The sequence below is a fragment of the Malurus melanocephalus genome, unplaced genomic scaffold (assembly GCF_030028575.1).
Source record: "Malurus melanocephalus ecotype Western Australia unplaced genomic scaffold, MMel_1.1 scaffold_89, whole genome shotgun sequence".
Lineage (NCBI taxonomy): Eukaryota > Metazoa > Chordata > Aves > Passeriformes > Maluridae > Malurus > Malurus melanocephalus.
In genome coordinates this window covers 1,331,118-1,351,837 of record NW_026623321.1, presented here as the reverse complement: position 1 = coordinate 1,351,837, position 20,720 = coordinate 1,331,118, and the positions used below count along the sequence as shown (strand labels likewise).

The following is a 20,720-nucleotide window of genomic DNA, read 5'->3' as shown; positions in this document are numbered from 1 at the left end:
CTTCCCCGGCCCGGCCCCGCCCCGCGCCCCCGCCCGGGCGACGGTGCCCCCCGCCCCCGCCCTGCGCCGCGCAGCCCCGCTCCTGGCGGGGGCGGCGGAGCGGGGCTGCCGAGCCCGCCCGGCCTTTTGTGTGCGGCCGGCGGTGGGGCAGGGGCAGGGCCGACGCTGCAGTGCCAGCCCCTGGCGGGTTGGGGCTGCTGGCCAGGGCACCGCGCTGACAGCCGCCCGACCCGCCCCAGGGCTGCCTTGGAAGCCCGGCTGCCTTGCCTGTCCTGCTGCCTTTTCCCGGCCCAACGCAGAAATAACCGAGGGCASTCGGCTGCAGAGGACGGGAGAGTTTTCCTTTAGGACAGCTCTTTCGGCTTCCTCGCCAGAGATGAGTTGCTGACTCAGTTTATTATCTGGAGTCTTTAAAGCCTGCTTTATCACAACTCTAAACTGATACTTGCTGCCAGTGTTTCTATTATCCGTAGACTCCAAAGCCAGTAAAGTTGCTGTCTAAGCTTTCTCACGGATCCTCTTGGTAGCACTATTGCTTGGGAGAACGGAGTTCAGGTTCCTGTAACTTTCTGTTTTTCTTTTCAATGAAGTACTGGCCAGACTGGCAAGAAGACGACAACCTGTGTAAGCCCAGGCCTCCCTCACTGTGGAGGACATGGCTTCGGGCATTGGATCTCCGTCACCGTGCTCGGGGGGGAGTGATGATGATGACATGGAGATCCTGTTGAACAACGCTATCCCCCAGCATCCAGGTATGCAGAGCCTGCAGGGCATGCCTGTAGAGTGGGGATAATGTTGGTCTCAAGCTGAATACGTGAAATGCATGATGTGTTGGGGAATGTTTTTTTGTTTTTTTTTTCTGCGAGTCATGTATATGTTTTTGATRTGCGAGTCCCAGGGTTACTTTGCGGTGTGAAGCTTGCGGCTTTGTGTCAGGTGGAGCTGACTTTGTTCCAAGCCATTGCAGGTTGTCAGGGCCTGTGCTTGGAGGAGGTGTAGAGGGTGGAGGCAGAGCATCCAATTCTGATGGGGTACTGAAATACCTGCAAGTTTCAATTTTCATGAATGGGGAGGGGGAAGAGGGGGTAGTATGTGAAAGGGCAGGTTGCCTGACTTGCTTTCATCTGGGAACTCAGACCGGCTGACGTCCAGAGAAAACTGCCCTGGGCTGTTGCGTGACCCACTTTCCTTCATCACCACACCCAATTATTGAGATTTCTTGTGGTTCTTGCTTCGTGCGGCTTGCTCACCTTTGCTTTTTTTGTAGTCCTTGTGTCTTGCTTTTTCCCTTATATTTGCATCCTCATCAACATAAGGCTTCAGTCAGAGCCCTGGGAATTCTTCTGGTTTGCTTTTTTTTTTTTTTTTTTTTTTGTTACTGCTGCTGTGGGTGACCTGCTCTGGACATGCATCTGGATTCTTCACTTTCTTGTGGAAAAGGAATGATGTAAATAGTGATGTGCTAAATTGTAGGACAAGTGTGGGTTTTCCTACTAACTCATGCAGAGTGTTGTAATGTCATGTAAGAAAAATGTAACTGGAAAAGGGAAGACGATGTTTTGGACTTCGGGATTTTTTTTTGTAAGGCATTTTTTTCTTAAGCTTTGACTCTAGAGTTTTCTGGCATGTTTGAGTTCTTGGGCAGAAAGGGACTCTCAGGAAAATCTTGATGGAAAAAAAGCTGGTAAAATCCTTGCACAGTGGAGAGGTTTAGGTGGTACCATGGAAAGGGTGGGTCATTAGAGGCTCTAAATCAGAACTTGAGGGAGCTTAAGATGCATGAAGGACCTGGTGTTGCAGGACTATGAGAGCAAAGAGACAACCATTGATTGGGAATATGGCAGGTGCCAGGCATGGGACCCCAGGTTCTGAGAGCTCTACCTCTGCTGTTTCACCCCCGAATGCGGTAGCTCCTCTGACCTGTGGCTTCCTCCATCCTGCCCAGCTCCGGTGGTCAGGAGGCCATTTTCCCTTGGAGGGAGAAGGAGTGACTCTGGCTGTGTGCGGTGGGCGGGGCGGCAGGGGAGGGCGGGTGGCTGCACTGCTCTCGCAGCCTGCCACAAAGGGAAGGAAGGGCTGTCTGGCTGCCCCTGCCCCTCGGGCCAAGGGCAGCCAGGGAACAGGGCCACACAGATGGGAGTGTGCAGTGGTTCTGGGGAACTGGCATATGTTCTGACCAGGCAATGAGCTTGCTAGCTGCTGGGGCTGGAGGAAGGTTAAGTCAAATCTGGATCAGAATAGAGTTACTGAGTAACAGCTTTCCTATGGAGGAGAAAAAGTAGTGGCTTACTAGCCTGTRTTTTGCATGCAGCTATAGGATGTTCTGTATTGCTGAAGAGACTAGATGGTTTCTTTTTTGAAGATKCATGGACTGATACAGTATCCTACTCAGGTTCTCAAATACATTGACTGTTTTGCCCCTTTAGATGTGGTTTCATGCCCTTCCTCCTCTTCTTGGGCTATGGCAAACTTCTTGTCCCCAGGTTCTGAGTGCAGTTCTGCTTGGAGAAGGAATGTTGTGGAAATAGGTGGTGTTGGGACAGGGGAAACCATGTTTAGTGGTACCTTAGGATATAATTTTAATTATCTGTTGTGAACAGTACTAGTTGTAACCAGTTTTGTTTGTAAGTATGTAGCAAGAAGCAGACAAATTCATCTCTGTGAAGGGAGGCTATACTTTAATGCACAGAGGAGGGTTGAATGAGACATGTCACCTCTTCACATCCAGAACCTGAAGAAGAGCCGGAAGAAGAGCTTCTGTCAGAAGCTGACACTCCCAAAATCAAGAAGAAAAAGAAGCCCAAGAAACTGAAGGAGCCCAAAGTGCCCAAGCTCAGCAAGCGTCAGAAGAAGGAGGTAAGAAAAAGGATGCCTAAGGTCACACTCTAAAATATGGATCTGTAGGGTGAGGGTGCTAACTGTTGTTGGCCAATGGCAGCAATCTTTTGAATGAATCCTCTAGAGCTTGGGGTGGGAGAGATATTTAGTGCTTATCCAGGGTATTTTCTCATGCCTGATTCCTCCCTTGGTCTCCCCAGCTGGGGGATAGCTCTGGTGAGGGGAATGAGTTTGTGGAGGAAGAAGAGGAGGTTCTACGCTCTGACAGCGAGGGCAGCGATTATACACCTGGGAAGAAGAAAAAGAAGAAGTTAGGACCCAAGAAGGAAAAGAAAAACAAAGCCAAGCGCAAGGAGGAGGAGGAAGAAGAGGAAGARGATGATGACTCAAAGGTAACAAGCTACCCTGCTGGCTGCTTGCTCCTCATTCCCATGTATCTGATTTTGGGGGATCACTGTGCTCCCTTTCTGTGCTTGCACAGGGAGACTGTGTAGTCTCTTCTTCACTAGAACTACTTCACTTCTTCACTCTCTTCACTAGAACTACTTAACTTGAGGTTTTGCTGGTCTTGCATTCTTCCCTGTTTACTGCTTTAAACACACATGGAATTTATATTGAATCCAAATACTTTTCCCATTTCTACTGATCTGCTATTGTGGCTATGTCCTRTGGTAGTGATAAGTGGATGTGGAGGGAAGTACTTCCCTGGATCATCTGTGGAATGTGAAAGATGTGTGGAAGTTCTGCTCTGAGTTGCCATGATTCTCTTTTCATAGGAGCCAAAGTCATCTGCTCAGCTTCTGGAAGATTGGGGCATGGAGGATATTGATCACATCTTCACAGAGGAGGATTACCGCACACTCACCAACTACAAAGCTTTCAGCCAGTTTGTCAGGTGAGCTCCAAGCCTGTGCTTCAAAGGATTGTGGGAACAAAAAAAAAAAAGAGATGGGGTAAAAACTAGATGCCTTGATTTTGGAGCCACAGTGCACTAGTGTAGCACCTAGAGTGCAAACTGAAGCAACAGTAAAATAATTTATCCACAGCCTTTTCGTTTTCTGTCATTGAGATGTCATCATCCCCTTTCTTCCCTACTGTGCTAAATTCCATTTCKTTTTTCCAAGCCCCTGAATATTTCCATCCCTCACGTTGAGTGAAGGATGAGAGTGGAAAAGTTTATTGGCTGTTAATATCAGAGATTAGAAAGGAATGTAGTTGGAGATAAAGCTGCTCATGGGGGTGGCAGTGGGGAGGAATAATCTAGATTTCAGAGTGGTTCAGTAACCCTTTCTTCCTTCCTTAACTATACACAGGCCACTTATCGCAGCCAAGAACCCTAAAATAGCAGTGTCGAAGATGATGATGGTCCTGGGAGCCAAGTGGAGGGAGTTTAGCACAAACAATCCCTTCAAGGGAAGTTCAGGTGCATCTGTGGCAGCTGCTGCAGCTGCAGCTGTTGCAGTAGTGGAGAGTATGGTGACAAATGTGGATGCTGTCCTGCCGCAGCCCCCTGTAGATGTGCCAGTCAGGAAAGCCAAGACAAAGGAGGGCAAAGGTGAGATGAAGAGTTTGACAGGAGGATAGAGTGTGACTGGTGTCAAGGCAACAGCCCTYCTGACTCTGTCTCCTCTGTTCCCAGGACCGAATGCTCGGCGGAAGCCAAAGGCCAGTCCTCGTATTCCTGATATCAAGAAACCTAAAACAAAGAAGGTGGCACCGTTGAAAATCAAACTGGGAGGATTTGGTTCCAAGCGTAAAAGATCATCAGTAAGTGATGCTCCTTTCTTGACCTTCTGAGGAGGAGGCCATGATGTGATAGGAATGCTGGTGTGTGTGTGTGTGTGTGCCTGATTGCTGCCCTCCAGCATGCGTGTCTGAGTAACAAAGCTTTTCTCTTACCTACTTCAGAGTGAAGATGATGATCTGGATGTGGAGTCAGACTTTGATGATGCCAGCATCAACAGCTACTCTGTTTCAGATGGATCTACAAGCCGTAGTAGCCGAAGTCGCAAAAAACTCAAGGCTGGGAAGAAGAAAAAGAAAGGTATAGATACTTGGAATTGGAAACAGAAGCACAGCTAAGTGTGTAGAAAGATTAGAGGAATGTTTGTGTGTAGTTTAAATATTTAAGACCRTACTTGAGGGAGGAGAGTTGATTATGAAGGAAGAACCTGATATTATTTTGAATAAGGAAAACGCTTGCAGGAGTTCTTCCTGGAGTTGTTAGGGAAACAGGTAAGAGTGCTGAGTTTTCCTGGTCTTAACTGTACCTTTTATTTCATGGGTGGAAGCAGGCACAAAGGGACTTGTTTTTCTCCTGTTCCAGCTCTTCCTCCTTGCCCAGTTTACTTATATAGAACAAGGGTTCTGGATTATGTTTCTCTAGATAGTTGTGCAAGCTGTTGGGAGAATATCACTCTGGCTGTGGGAAGCCTGTACCTGTGGCTTGTACACCTGTGACTCCTTATCACCCTCTGCAGGTGAGGAGGACTCCACAGTGGCTGTGGATGGCTATGAAACTGATCATCAGGACTACTGTGAGGTGTGCCAGCAGGGAGGAGAAATTATACTGTGTGATACCTGCCCTCGTGCCTACCACATGGTTTGCCTGGACCCAGATATGGAGAAAGCTCCAGAGGGCAAATGGAGCTGCCCACACTGTGTGAGTATTGGATTCCCAAATGGTGCAAGAGGTTGTGGAGGAGGGGGATGTCAAGTGACTTGAGACTGCTCTTCTATAATAATGAAATAATCACTTTGGGTTTTTTATGTCCCTTTCCTRTAGGAAAAAGAGGGCATTCAGTGGGAAGCAAAGGAGGATAACTCTGAAGGTGAGGAAATCCTGGAAGATGTAGTGGGGGATGCTGAGGAAGAGGATGACCACCATATGGAGTTCTGTAGAGTCTGCAAGGATGGAGGAGAGCTGCTGTGCTGTGATGCCTGTCCTTCATCCTATCACATCCACTGTTTGAATCCCCCACTGCCTGAGATTCCCAATGGAGAGTGGCTCTGTCCTCGCTGCACTGTGAGTTTCTGCTTGTATCATTCTCCTATAGCTACAAGAGGTGATTGATCTAATCCCTTTGGATCCTCATATTTCTATGGAAATACACAGTCCTTTGAAGACTCTATCTCCTTGTACACTTTTGTCATAAAGCATAAAGGCCTGACTTTTTGTAGCTGAATTGTGCCTTGTTGATTGGCCACTTTCTCCAGTGGGAACAACCAGGCTACAGCCTCTGGGTCTCATGAGTTTTGCCCCATGTACTGGGTGGTTGGCCAGTTTCTGGTCCAGGATGCCAAGGCCCCCTTTTTTTGGCTCCTGTATGTGTGTACATCTAGGAGAACAAATACAAGCAAGTTCAGTGCTTAAAGTAATTTACTGAGACATGCTGAGATGCTGAGACAAACTGGTCTTGCACTGTTGTGAGCTCTGTAATGCCAAGACTTTTATTATTAACTAGTTCAGAGAAATGCCACACGTTTCCAGAAAGTTCTTGAAATAAGTAATTGGTGTTAGTTGCTTTCATTAGGTTATAAAACTTAAAAGGTGGTGAATGAAAAACCTGGTCATGCTGGATAATTAGTTGTAGAGAAAAACGTTTTCTGCTCAAATTTTCAGTGGAGTTGTGATTGGGCAGACTACTGGCCTCATCAAGCCTAGCAAATTCTGTCTGTGTAATGAAGCTATAAAAGTGACCCTTTCTGCTCCTCAGTGCTTCCATGTTAGAGTGCATACACTGTGATTCATCAAGCTCTGTTTAACTTCCCAGTGCCCAGCTTTGAAAGGAAAGGTGCAGAAGATCTTGATCTGGAAATGGGGTCAGCCCCCAGTTGGCCCCGCACCACCACGTCCACCTGATGCAGACCCTAATGCTCCACCCCCAAAGCCTCTGGAAGGCCGGCCTGAAAGGCAGTTCTTTGTCAAATGGCAGGGCATGTCCTACTGGCATTGCTCCTGGGTGTCAGAGCTGCAGGTGAGTGGAGGACTCTAATTATGGCATAAGAGGGGCGAGTTGAGCATAAAACACCTACTAACTGCTTGTGTCCTGACTGCAGCTGGAGTTGCACTGCCAGGTCATGTTTCGTAACTACCAACGCAAAAATGATATGGATGAGCCACCGTCGGGAGACTTCGGAGGGGAAGAAGAGAAAAGCCGAAAGAGAAAAAACAAGGACCCCAAATATGCTGAGATGGAGGAGCGCTTCTATCGATATGGGATCAAGCCAGAGTGGATGATGATCCACAGGATCCTTAATCATAGGTAGGGGGTGTAASAAAGAGGATTTTCGACTAAGATCTTAAACAGAGCTAAGGGAGACTGGATGAGCTAAACAGCAGTATGACTGGGAGAAATGGGGAGTTTTTTGTTGGTATGACAAATGTTCTGTTTCTGCTGCTTCACTATGAGTCCTTCCCTTCTCTTCCATTTGAGTGAATTGGGGGAGTTACTGCCATTTTACTGTGCTTAAGACTTACTGGTTTCTTTTACAGTGTTGATAAGAAGGGGAATGTCCACTATTTGATTAAGTGGAGAGACCTACCCTATGACCAGGCATCCTGGGAAAGTGAAGATGTGGATATTCAAGATTATGACCTCTACAAGCAAGCCTACTGGAATCACAGGTAGGAGCAGTATCTAGAGGTTGTTTTCCCTTCACTCGAGGAAGTACTGTAGCATGTCAGCCCCTAGCACTGGCTGGATTAATAGGTGGAAATAGGCAAGAAGCATCTTCTTGTTACTGACTCCTTATGCCTTTAGGCAGGGACCTTGTACCTCTCCACCAGTTCATGAAGGTTTCATCCCTGTTCTCTTGAGCCTGTTTGAGTTGGGTGATTGCCCTCCTATTCTCTGCAATAGTTTTTTTCTTGAGCTGTTAATAAAAAGCCATTAAACTCATGTGTACTTGGGACTGTCTCTGCGTAGGGAGCTGATGAGAGGTGAAGAGGGCAGACCTGGAAAGAAGTTAAAGAAAGTGAAGATGCGGAAGCTGGAAAGGCCCCCTGAGACTCCGACAGTGGACGTGAGTTACTGGTTTTTGCTTAGGAGCCGTGTGTTAGAACTGCTTGTTTTGGGGTGCCAGCAGATAAACAGGAAACTGAAGGGTGAGCAATGTATGGTTTAGAGCTCCTTCATGGCCCAAAGGATAAATGGCAATAGAGAGCATTCAGACAAAGGTCCACCATGTCCRTTGGGTCATACTGCCTCGCTCTTGGTGAAAGGGTTTTACAAAAAAAAAAAAAGCTTCTTGTTGGATGCCTTTGGCCATTTGGAAGTTGGCTTTGGTGCTAGTATAGTTGTCATCTGTGAAGCCTCATCTGTGCTGGTAAATATAAGGGTGACTGAGACTCTTGTTCATTATACAACTAAGGTAAAGGTTCTCAACTCTTCCTATTATAACTCTTATATTAACTCCTATTATAGCCAACAGTGAAATATGACCGGCAACCGGAGTACCTCGATGTAACAGGGGGCACMTTGCATCCCTACCAGCTGGAAGGACTGAACTGGCTGCGCTTCTCTTGGGCCCAGGGCACAGATACAATCTTAGCTGATGAAATGGGCCTGGGAAAGACTGTGCAGACAGCAGTGTTCCTGTATTCTTTATACAAGGAGGTGAGTGCTGGCAGGTCACTGCCCAGGGAGATTTTGCCTGTATTAGCAATTGCAGCTATTTAATGCTCTTACTGGCTCTATTTGTAGGGCCACTCAAAGGGTCCCTTCTTGGTGAGTGCCCCACTGTCCACAATCATCAACTGGGAACGAGAATTTGAGATGTGGGCCCCAGATATGTATGTAGTGACCTACGTTGGGGACAAAGACAGCCGGGCCATCATCCGTGAAAATGAGTTCACTTTTGAGGATAATGCCATACGTGGAGGCAAAAAAGCATCCAGAATGAAGGTACGGAACTCTGCTGTAACACAAGCCTCAATTGAGATGCACTATACTGGCTTTTAGCAGCTAGGATTCAGATATTCTGCTGTCCCTTGGAACTGATGATGCTTGTAGTTTCCAAGGGGAAATAACTGCAAATTGATGGCAAGTGGGCGTTTAGACTCCTGCTGTAGACTGTTTAAACACTCCTACTAGTGTGAACTAATGCAATATTGGAAAAGATAGTTGACTAGGGTAATACTGACCCTAGGCAAGTCCTTCTGTCTTCCCTGCTTAATCAGAGAAGTTGTGCATCTTTTCTACCTATCAGTCGATGTCAGAATTGCCACTCTATGTGAAAGACAGATACACAAAAAGTGTATGAACTTTTTCATCCTTGAGGAATTGGCTGACAGTGAGGCCATACCCAGATACCCGAGAAACTGCATTCTGTGCCCAGACAGGAAGGAAGAGTCTGATCTAGGTGGCTAGTTTTTGTAGAACTTTCATCTTCCTAGTAAAACCAAGATGGAAGCTAAAGCATTTTCCGTGGTAGAGACAGATAGACTCATTTCCTTCACTSGAGATGGAACAATATTAAGTACTAACAGTAGTTTAAAGTTCTGTGGTGAACTATTTCTCTTTTTAAGTCTTAGCTTTTGGATGAGCCACCGTTCTCCAAATCTCAATTCCTTAAAATGCCTCTACTCATTTCTTATTTGTTAAACATCTGTTACAGTATTTGACAATTGTCCAAAAGTAGCAGGTACTTAGGGGGTTGAGGACACTTAAATGTTTTGAGAGTAATAGGAAATTAAAAGGCTAAAGTGGTTTGGGCAGCAATTTTCAACCAGACAGGAAACTTGGGGTGTGAAAAGTTTTTGGTGTGCTGTTTGACCAGGGCTCATGAGGATTCCTTGATGGAAAAAGACTGCATGCTTTATCCCATCAGATGTTCATCCTTTTCCTTTGCAGAAAGAGGCTGCTGTCAAGTTCCATGTACTCCTCACCTCCTATGAACTGATCACTATTGATATGGCCATACTAGGCTCTATTGACTGGGCCTGTCTCATTGTGGATGAAGCTCACAGACTGAAGAACAATCAGTCAAAGGTACAGAGAAGCATAGGTGGTTCATAGGCATGGCATATGTTGCAGAGGAGAGAGACAGCTCTTACTCATTTGTTCAGTAGTAAATCTGATGTATTATTAAAAAGGAAAATCAGCAGTCTTCATTTGGARATCAACGATCATTGGCAACAACTTTACTTACACAGCTCACTGATTAAAGCAGTTTTCTTTCCAGGTGAATGGGCGAGTTGTGTAGACTGGAAAACAGAAAAACTTGGATGTAGTTGTTGCTCTCAAATTCAAAATATTTCTCTGAAAGCAGATGACATATCTTTACCACCTCTATTCTGAAAGGGCTTACATGCTGAGTGTAGAACATGCTCCATGAGCAGAATTACCCTGCTTCCAGGGTAGGCTTGCTCTCTGCTTTCATCTGGCTTTGTAGCAAAACTAATTAGGTGTTGCAGTAACAGAAGGTGGGCAGAAGTGTTAAAAAATGTCTGGGTAGGTGCTAAAAGCCATATAGATCCTTTCATGGGAGGCTGCACCTTAACTAAGCTTGTTTGAATTTAGTAGGTTTGAGTGTACTTTCTTAATCCAGCCCCTTCTTGGGCCTTGTGCCTTAATTCTGGTAGTGATTTGTCTGTCTTCAGCTGGGTTCTAGTGCTCTATGCCAAAACCATTATTGGAAAGCTGGTTTTAGMGGTTCTTGGAGACTGTGTAAGACAAAATTGCTGCTTGATTTCTTTTTTGTTGTTGTTTGTTTTATTTAAATGGCTTTAGTGTTTTGGATCTTGGCACGAGGCATCTTCCTGAGACATCACAGCTGTGCTTGCAGTTCAGTTTCTAGATCTTATTTTATTGTAAGCACTAAGACTGGGTGCTGTTCTGTGCTTAGCATTGAAACCATTGGAAGTAGGCATGAATGCTTACTATTAATATTCATTAATTGAAATAGGATGTAAAGGCTCAAGGTTACACCATGACACTATGCAGAACTATTAAATCTATATTTTTCTACAGCAGTTTCCTGTCCTATAAGAACAGCCTGTAGGTGATTGGCTGCAAGATAGATCAGATGCTTCTTGACAAATTGGGGTTATCTCCTAAAGTTTTGCAGATATAATTAGTAACTTCCATATTTGATTCCAAAATAAGAATATTTTTAACTGTAACTACATAGAAAGATAAATCCCTATGGAGGCCACAAGAAGTACTCTTCTGCTGTGATAACCAAAACATAAGTGATTTGGTTTTTGTTGGCCATTTAGTAAAGCTGCTTTCATTAAGTTTGACCTTGTGTCATGCTGGGTAAGATATGCAAGGAAATGGCCAAGCTCATAAATAAATGACTGCTTTACTGTCAGTTTGTGCAGGTGAACATGGTACACTTGTGCTTTTCAGTGCAGTACTTTAACTGCTTACTATATCTGTCTGGAATTACTTCATTGTTGTGAAAACCAGTGCAAATTACCTTCAACRCACATTGGCAAACCCTTAAGTCTTTGTCTCCTCAGCTTGTTCAGAGCTCTGGAACACTGCCAGGATTGATATGAATAGGAAGAGTGACTTAGTTATTTCTAGAATTYTCAAGGCAGAGTAGTTGTAGGAATGTGGAACACTCATTTAGCAAGAAAAAATACATAGTGCAGCAGTCTAGAAATGATTGGTGGTCTAGAAGAGTTTGTAACTTGTAACAGCAAAGGAAACCTGCCAGTCAGTACCTGATGGCTCGTAGGATTTGCTGCAGTCATGTTTTAGCTATGCAGAACAATGATCTAAATAAAATCAGTCTAGTGACCCTGACTGGAATGTGAACTACTTGGAACTCATGTCCAAACAGCTGATGTGATCTAAATTGAACCCTAGCTTGGTGTCAGCTCTTTCCCTAGGAGGATTTTTATTGCAAGCCTATGACTTAATAAGCCTTTGACATACTTGTGTGTGTTTTGGTTTATTTTCCAACTCTCTTCCCTGCTCTCTCCTTTCCAGTTCTTCCGTGTGCTGAATGGTTACTCCCTCCAGCATAAGCTGTTGCTTACAGGAACTCCCCTGCAGAACAACCTGGAAGAACTGTTCCACCTGCTGAACTTCCTGACGCCCGAAAGATTCCAGTATGTCTTGCAGTGCAAGTCAGCCTGCCTGTCTTACCATTCCTATCCCCTCACTTGCTCTTTTGCTCTTTTTCCTTTGTGGCRTTTGCTGAGTGTCTGTTTCCCTGCAGTAACTTGGAGGGCTTCCTAGAAGAGTTTGCGGATATTGCCAAGGAAGATCAGATCAAGAAGCTGCACGACATGCTGGGCCCGCATATGCTGAGGCGTCTCAAGGCTGATGTTTTCAAGAATATGCCATCTAAGACTGAGCTCATTGTCAGAGTGGAACTGAGTCCCATGCAGAAGTGAGTGTTGGGAGTGAAGAGAGCACCTGCTGTTGAGCTRCTGTTTCTCTGCTCTGCAGTTTCAAAAAGGATGCTGCAACAGTCTTGTCCTTACTCTGCAGGGCTTTCTGCATAGTGGGCTGCTGCTAGAGCAGAGGAAGAACTATCCTGTGCTCTGGTGTAAGGGATAAAGAGATAGTAAATGCCACTGGCAGAGCCTAGGTAGCTGGCAGGTAATGCCAGGAGCTGTACAGAGTTAAGCAAGAGAAGAGTAGGTTAGTCATTCTCATGAGAGCTTTGTCTGAGTTGTTCTATTTTCTTTTTTGTTTTCAGGAAATAYTATAAATACATTTTGACAAGAAACTTTGAGGCACTGAATGCACGGGGTGGTGGTAACCAAGTCTCGTTGCTCAATGTTGTTATGGATCTGAAGAAGTGCTGTAATCACCCCTATCTCTTTCCTGTGGCTGCTATGGTATGTCCAATCACTTACTCTGTGTAAGCAAATTCCCTGCTGGGGGTTATCCGAGAGCTGGTTAGCTCCCTAGGTGAAGCATRGAGGGGGCCCCATTTCTCTCTTTGTGCTTCTGTATGTTTTTTTCATCATTCTTTGTTTAGCCCAAACATGCTAGAAGACCATTCCTTTTCCATAATATTCGTATGTCAGGTAGGAGCTATCTTGTGACTCACGTGAAATGGTGAAGAATGTAAAAGTAAGAACTAAGTAAGAAAAAAGAGGAGGGTATGGAAGAGTCAAATTGCAAGAGAATAGGCGCAGGGGTAGCATTGGTGTTTCATACAGGCAGTGCTATACCTTGTGGTTGTGCCAAGCTAAGTTACCAGGTGTGAGCCTGCATCAGCTGGGGACTAAGACCAAGTTACGTTCCTGCAACCTGTTTTTGTCCCTTACCGCTTATTCCCTTATTTCTCTTTTTCTTCTTAGGAAGCTCCAAAAATGCCAAATGGCATGTATGATGGTAGTGCACTTATTCGAGCCTCTGGAAAGCTGTTGCTGCTCCAGAAGATGTTAAAGAACCTGAAGGAAGGAGGTCACAGGGTGCTCATATTCTCTCAGGTATATGGAGGAAAACGGAAAGGTTGGGAATACTTTTTCTAAGAAAATTTTTTTGATGTGCTATCCCCTTGTACCTCGCTCTTCCATGGTGGTGTTTTTCTGCTGTGCAGATGACTAAAATGTTGGACCTTCTGGAAGATTTTTTGGAACATGAAGGGTACAAATATGAGCGGATTGATGGAGGAATCACAGGGAACATGCGTCAGGAAGCTATTGATCGCTTCAATGGTATATAGTCTCCTATATTTGCTGTAAAATGACAACTTGCCTTGTATGTGCTTAATGCACAACATGCGATTGTTGTGCCCCAAGTCTTCCATTGCTTTCCTGAAATGTTAAATTAGTAAATTAGCAGTAATTCTTTGTCAGGTGATGTAGGTCAGTTACAAATCCTTCTCTGAGTGTTACACTATCCCTTGATTACTTTTGTTCTCTTTTTTTTTTTTTTTTATCTTAGCTCCTGGAGCTCAGCAGTTCTGCTTTCTGCTTTCAACTCGAGCTGGAGGTCTTGGTATTAACTTGGCCACAGCAGATACTGTGATTATCTATGATTCAGACTGGAACCCCCACAATGATATCCAGGTGAGTCTGAATGAGATCACTCACTGTGGAGTAATCTTCAGGAAGAGGGGAAGTGAAATCACCAGAAGAGTGAAGGAACGTGAGATTTCCCTTCTAGAAATTGCAAAATTAGAGCAGTGAGGATGGGTGCAGATGGAAACCAAAATAGTGGAGGGTTCTTCCAGGGTAGAGCCTTCACTAATGCTAAGAGCCAGCATGAAGGYAGGTAGGAAGCTTGTGGAGGTAGGTGGGGTATATCAGACTACTGCTTGTGTAGCTCTGGATTGTTTTGAGTACATCTCTTTTCTAGGCCTTCAGCCGTGCACACAGAATTGGACAGAACAAGAAAGTGATGATATACCGCTTTGTGACAAGGGCCTCAGTGGAGGAGCGTATCACTCAGGTGGCCAAGAAGAAGATGATGCTAACTCATCTGGTAGTGAGACCAGGGTTGGGCTCCAAGACAGGCTCCATGTCCAAACAGGAACTTGATGACATTCTCAAATTTGGCACTGAAGAGCTCTTCAAGGATGAGGCTACTGAGGGGGGTGAGTGTCTGGGAGTAGAATTGGAGGGGGTGGGGAGATCTGGCACCTTATTTAGTGAGAGTGCTGATTATAGCTCTACTGAGAGGTCTAGGGCAGCAATCCCTTTCTTAGTCCCTAGAGATCCATACAGCAACAGTGCCTGTGCTCTTCCTTTAGGGGATAACAAAGAAGGTGAGGACAGTAGTGTCATCCACTATGATGACAAAGCAATTGAGCGTCTGTTGGATCGGAACCAGGATGAAACAGAAGATACAGAACTTCAGGGCATGAATGAATATCTCAGCTCCTTCAAGGTGGCCCAGTATGTGGTTCGTGAGGAGGAGATGGGGGTGAGTGTGAGGTGGATGTCAGCTAATATGTTCTCCAGAGTGATGGAGGATCAATTAAGTAAATTGAGCTCTGAAGTTTTTAAGGGCAAGCAAGCATATATCTGGAACTTGGAGTGTAGGGCCCTAAATTTGTTACCTCTCTGGCAGGAGGAAGAGGAGGTTGAACGGGAGATCATTAAGCAGGAGGAGTCGGTGGATCCTGATTACTGGGAGAAACTGCTGCGTCACCATTATGAACAACAACAGGAGGATCTGGCCAGGAATCTGGGCAAGGGCAAACGTATTCGCAAGCAAGTTAACTACAACGATGGCTCGCAGGAGGATAGAGGTACAAATCCACAGGACCCTGAGGGAAAAACGGGTGTAAGTATATGTTTCTGGGAAGTAACGGAGTAGCGTCTCAGGCTCACGTGCTGTTTTTCTTTCAGACTGGCAGGATGACCAGTCAGATAATCAGTCAGATTATTCAGTTGCCTCTGAAGAAGGAGATGAGGACTTTGATGAGAGATCTGAAGGTAATTTCTCCTGAAGCCAGAGTTCCTGGGTTGCTTTGAGCATGGAAAAAACTGGGACATGATTTGGGTGATTTATACATTTTGTAATGCTCTCCTGCCAGGGCAATGTTYGCAAAACAAATATGCTGTGCATTGTCTTGTTACTTAGCTGCATTTCTTTCTTCAGCAGCTCGTCGGCCTAGCCGCAAGGGCCTGAGGAATGATAAGGACAAGCCTCTGCCTCCCTTACTGGCCCGTGTGGGAGGGAACATTGAGGTAAGTTGTATCAGGGAAAGCATTTGCATCCCAGCTGCTCCTATATTGCTCTTGCCTTATCTGTCTGTCTGCTCCTTCATTCTAGGTGCTGGGTTTCAATGCTCGCCAGCGGAAAGCCTTTCTCAACGCTATCATGCGCTATGGAATGCCACCTCAGGATGCCTTCACCACTCAGTGGCTTGTTCGGGACCTCCGTGGCAAGTCTGAGAAAGAGTTCAAGTGAGTCTGCATTAGGCAGGAATAAAAGACTGATAGCATCTAGTTCCTTTGGAGAAGAATGAAAGTTGGGCCTTTTCTTAGAGGCTAAATTTCTTAGAGAATACAGTGTACTGGTTGATTCTTTGTGGGAACATGAAGTATAAGCTGGGAGAGATGAGGGGGTTGTTCGTAGTTCTCTTACTTGGACTGACTCTTCAGTCACCAAAAGCAAATGCTTTTAGAGGGGTAGCATGGCTATACAAGCAGGTAATAAATACCCTCCTGGAGTTCTTTCTTGGACTTGTGTTGTTTCTGGCTCAAGACCCCTGAGTTAGTTATATGTATTTTATGTATGTAGTGATTCTGTCATGATAYTACCCCTTGAAGGAGCCTGGACCCTCAGAACTTGTGTTACTGTGGGTTAAGAGTCTCAGCATAATTTCTCTTAYGTGCAGGAAGAGGGTCTGACAATGCATGTCTCCAGATAATGCAATTTATTTACCAATCGCTTGTCTCTCGATTGCTGCAGGGCTTATGTCTCACTGTTCATGCGTCATTTATGTGAACCTGGAGCTGATGGTGCAGAGACCTTTGCAGATGGGGTCCCACGGGAAGGTCTTTCTCGACAGCACGTCCTTACTCGCATTGGGGTCATGTCACTTATACGTAAAAAGGTAGGTGCTTAGCAGAGCAGTGTGATCTTTTCTGTCCCTACAGCTGTAGTCACTGGGGTCTTCAGTTGGGGAATTGCCTCTCTTTTTGCACCTACTTCTGTTGTGTGCTCAGTGGTCTGCCTCTACAGGTGTAAGGRTGAGCTTTATATTACTCCTGCAGTGATACGTCTTTATCTCCCTCTCATACAGGTGCAGGAATTCGAGCATGTAAATGGCCGCTGGAGTATGCCAGAACTGGCAGAAATAGAGGAGAACAAGAAACTTTCACAGCCTAGCTCACCCTCTCCCAAAACTCCAACTCCTTCAACACCTGGGGATACACAGCCGAATACACCTGCCCCTGTTCCTCCACCTGGTGAGGGCTCCYATCTTACACAACCCTGTGTCCTGACCTTACCCTGGCTGTTCCCCTCACCGGAATTGTGGTGGTGGGGTCTGGGGCTGGACGCAGATCAGCTTACTCTCATGTTAGGAGGGCTGCCAAAGACATGTGCAAGCCCTTAAAGGCAAGAGAGGACACTAGCTTTCCTGGGATCAGTGAAAAGCCCAGCATTTGTAGTGGGCAGGGCRTCCTGTTAGTTCCATTTTGATGGACCTGATCTCTGGGAGCAAAGGAGAAGTGTGCTTGGTAGCAGGGAAGGAAAGACCTTACTGATTGTGTCTCTTCTTTTGTCTGCTGTGCTGCTCTGGCATGGGGAATACACAGAAGAAGGCGTAAAAGTAGAAGAAGGAGCTAGTGCTAAGGAGCAAGGAGAGCCATGTGAACCAGAGAAAGAGCTCAATGCCTCTGCAGCTGAAGCAGAGGTCCCCATGGAGGTGAGTGTTAGGTGACTTGTTTKCATCGTAATTTCTCTTGCAAATTTCTCTAGTTCTGCCCCCTCTTCATGTCTTGGCTGAGGCAGAGATGAGTTCTCTGAGCAATACTTGAAGATGACTCTGGTCCTCGAATTGGCCTCACAGTTTTGTGTGTTTTTGCTTTCCAAATGACTGACTGTTCTGTTGCCATGCACTGTTGTTCTTTGTGTCTCACTGATTGCTGTCCTCAGCAGTGTGCTCAGCCTSTAGAGACACCACCCCAGGAAGCAAAATCCCCGGTGAACTCCACAGAAGCAGATGAAAAAAAAGAGGAAACGGAGGTGAAGGAAAGACCGGATGAACCAATGGAAGTAGAAAGCAAAGGTACAAAGCACTTCATCCTAAAGAATGAGGCTTGAATGTAGAAAATCAATTGGGAGTTACAGAATAGTAATTGGTTTCAATGGCTGAAGAACAAAGTTGTGGACTTGCAATGTTCCTGTACATCTCATGTTACCCTTCTTTCCTGCAGCTGATGTGGAGAAAGTGGAAGACAGAGCAGCTATTGAGAATCCCTCTGAACCTCCTATAATTACTCTGGATGAGAARGGTGAGGCAGGATAACACCCTTCTCGTCCTTAACCCTTTTCCTGCAAGGATTCCATGTGGGTCCAACCTGTCACGGTATCTGCCATGTTTTTTCTACTAATTTCCTGTGTGTACAGATGAGAAAAAGGACGATGATAAGAGAGATGTGGTGATGCTGCAGAATGGAGAGATGCTGAAGGAGTCAGTAGATGAAAGGCACAAGAAGGCAGTAAAGCAGCGCTTCATGTTCAACATAGCAGATGGTGGTTTCACTGGTAYGAGATTTTTATCTGCTTGAACTCGTTTATAAGCTCCTGCTTTATGTTTGTGAAATAACTTCCAACTGTTCTGGTGTCTCTTGCCTTTCCAGAACTGCACTCCCTGTGGCAGAATGAAGAGCGGGCTGCAACCGTCACCAAGAAGACCTATGAGATTTGGCATCGGCGTCACGACTACTGGCTCCTTGCTGGGATTATCAAGTATCCTTGCCATGACAAACACATTCTCCCACCTTGTACATAATTTGTCACAGTGAAGGTGGCCATTCTGGGTCTGACTGGACTAGGTTAAGTGAGAGAGTGCTTTTACCTGCTTCACAAGAGTGAAAGTGATGGRGGGAGGGGGAACTCCCTGTAGCATAGTTAAGACTTAGCAGGACATAGTTCTCATTCCTCTTCCTTGGTTTCTGTTCCTCCCYTCTCTGTACCCCCTTTCTCCACCCCCTCTGGAGAACAGTACCGCCTGGACTGTGTATTCCCTTGTTCTCACTGCCTTTGTTTGCCTGAGCTCATTCCATCTCAGTCATGGCTATGCCCGTTGGCAGGATATTCAGAATGATCCRCGTTACGCCATCCTCAATGAACCCTTCAAGGGTGAGATGAACCGGGGTAACTTCCTGGAAATAAAGAATAAATTCTTGGCAAGGAGATTTAAGGTAAAGTTTTCTCTTTAGTATGGTAACTGCCTGGATCTCTTGAGGCCAAATAGTTGTAGTGAGCTTCCACCAAGGAAGTGAAAGGTTTATGCAGTGCCTTTTATTTTATGGGTAATAAAAGAAGCAATACAATCTCAGGATCACACAGTTGCTCCATGATAGGAGCTMCCTCTTTTCTGGAAGTGGTGTTGGGGGGCTTGGTTCAGTGCTTTCTATCCAAACGYTTATTGAACAACTGGTATGCAGGAGGCTTAAGGTTCAAGTGGCTGTTTTCGTCACAGCTTCTGCTTGGTCTGCTACAGCCCACTCCATGTGCCTGAATGGAACTGTATGGATGGGTGGAAGGGCTGCCTTCATAATTTKCTTCATCCTCCTTAGGAGTGAACATAGCCTAGCTTTGGGAGTGATTTAAAATCAATCCAAGTAAAGCTATGTAAATCTTAGTCCTGGGGCAGGACATTATTGACTACAGACTGAATGATCAGTTCTACACTGAGAAGATTCCAGTTGGTTTCTTCAAATGCTTACARTCTTTTAGACTCTTTCTATAAACAGCTTGGAATACTTCTCTCTTGGGCTCAAAGAGCAGTCTGCATCCGCTTGCCTCAAAAAGCATGTGTAAAAAGAATCAGAGGCAGRATGAAAAGACTAGAGGAGTTGTAGTCTGTTAAATCTGATGTAGCCTGGTTGTCTTGAGTTTTGACTTAGCTTCATGAAGCCTTTACTGTTTCGGGCTACTCAGTAAAACAGGCTGGTGAAACAATCTTACCTTATGAGATGGTGGAGAATTGGATTAGGAGAGTGGGGGTGCTACCTCTCAGGAAGGATCCCTCACAGGTAGCTGCCAAAAGACTTATTCCTGCGCCACCTTGCAGCTCCTGGAGCAAGCACTGGTGATYGAGGAACAGTTGCGGCGAGCTGCCTATCTGAACATGTCCGAAGATCCATCTCACCCATCCATGGCTCTGAACACACGTTTTGCAGAGGTAGAATGCCTGGCTGAGAGCCACCAGCACCTATCCAAGGAGTCAATGGCTGGGAATAAACCAGCCAATGCTGTGCTGCACAAAGGTAATTGTGTGTGTTAAGCAAGGGTGGGATAGATACTTAGCATTGCTGTCCCCTCTGGATTTTTTCCCTCTGGGGTGTCCCTTTCTCCTCGGAACAGATGTCCCTTTCTCTTGTAGTTCTGAAGCAGCTGGAGGAGCTTTTGAGTGACATGAAGGCAGATGTGACTCGTTTGCCTGCCACAATTGCCCGTATCCCACCTGTGGCAGTGCGCCTCCAGATGTCAGAGCGCAACATCCTCAGCCGCCTGGCCAACCGCAGCAGTGAGCCCCCGCCACCACCTCCTCCCCAACAAGTACGTACTGTCTCTGGTCAGTAAGGGAGTTATGGGGGGAGGGGGGCTCTGGTGACCAGCCCGTGAGTCTCAGGTCCTCTTCTCTCGCCCTACAGGTGGCCCAGCAGCAGTGAGTCCCTGGCCCAGTGCTGTTGACCTTTCGGCCAAGCTGAAGTGACCCCCCCCACCCCACCCTTTCACACTACCCCTCTGCCTGACATTCCTGACTGGGTGCTGTTTCCCTCCATGGAAGCTGCTGCTCAGGTCTCTGGGAGGAGAAGAAACTCCTTCCTCTGCAGCCAGCCCGTTGGAGCAAGGAGTGTGTTTTGGAGAGAGGGGGATGGATGTATGATGGACTCTGTATATAGTGACTGGAGGCCCCAGCGCCATGTCTGTTACATGGAGAGCCTGGCTGTATTGCTCGTTGCCTCCGCCTGGAATTCCAGTTTTCGTTCTTAATTTTATTTTGAGTTTGTTTACTGAGACAAGTGCGCAGGCAAGACCAAGCAAAAGCCAGGACAGAGACAAAGCTACCTCCATCAAAATCCTTTTTAATACAAAAACTGACCGGACTTGTCARCTATAAGCAGCTTGAAGACAAAAGCAAACAACAGTAAAAAAACAACAAAAAACAGAGCAAAACGTTGATAAAACTGAAAAATAAAGTTTCCTTGTATTTTATTTTGTTCTCTATTGTAAGTATATGGTCTCAACATTGCAAGAAGAGGTAGTCTCGTCTTT

The 20,720-nt window shown here is 45.9% G+C and overlaps 1 protein-coding gene and 1 non-coding gene across 9 annotated transcripts; both read left to right on the top strand.

The window, feature by feature from the left end:
- Window positions 1-258: 258 nt before the first annotated feature.
- CHD4 (chromodomain helicase DNA binding protein 4) lies at window positions 259-20,660 on the top strand. Of its 8 annotated transcripts, none has more exons than XM_057368192.1 (39): window positions 259-752; window positions 2,729-2,856; window positions 3,039-3,230; window positions 3,615-3,733; window positions 4,152-4,393; window positions 4,478-4,605; window positions 4,747-4,882; window positions 5,319-5,500; window positions 5,624-5,863; window positions 6,612-6,815; window positions 6,898-7,103; window positions 7,334-7,465; window positions 7,767-7,863; window positions 8,265-8,456; window positions 8,544-8,744; window positions 9,693-9,830; window positions 11,781-11,902; window positions 12,013-12,186; window positions 12,499-12,640; window positions 13,109-13,240; window positions 13,351-13,468; window positions 13,698-13,822; window positions 14,112-14,349; window positions 14,506-14,678; window positions 14,826-15,006; window positions 15,083-15,193; window positions 15,360-15,448; window positions 15,534-15,667; window positions 16,176-16,320; window positions 16,510-16,675; window positions 17,030-17,136; window positions 17,367-17,499; window positions 17,648-17,725; window positions 17,841-17,978; window positions 18,074-18,182; window positions 18,505-18,637; window positions 19,513-19,708; window positions 19,825-20,000; window positions 20,074-20,660. In XM_057368192.1, the coding sequence occupies exons 1-39, from the start codon at window positions 656-658 to the stop codon at window positions 20,155-20,157; spliced, it is 5,838 nt and encodes a 1,945-aa protein (XP_057224175.1). In that variant the 5' UTR covers window positions 259-655; the 3' UTR covers window positions 20,158-20,660. The 8 variants fall into 8 exon arrangements, with proteins under 8 accessions (XP_057224175.1, XP_057224174.1, XP_057224173.1 ...); XM_057368191.1 differs by having other exon boundaries at window positions 260-752; window positions 15,363-15,448; window positions 17,027-17,136; XM_057368190.1 differs by having other exon boundaries at window positions 260-752; window positions 17,027-17,136; window positions 17,370-17,499.
- On the top strand, window positions 16,703-16,841 carry LOC130574840 (small Cajal body-specific RNA 11). The gene has a single exon (XR_008965477.1). It is a non-coding gene; the product is annotated as a small Cajal body-specific RNA 11 (non-coding RNA).
- Window positions 20,661-20,720: the final 60 nt, after the last annotated feature.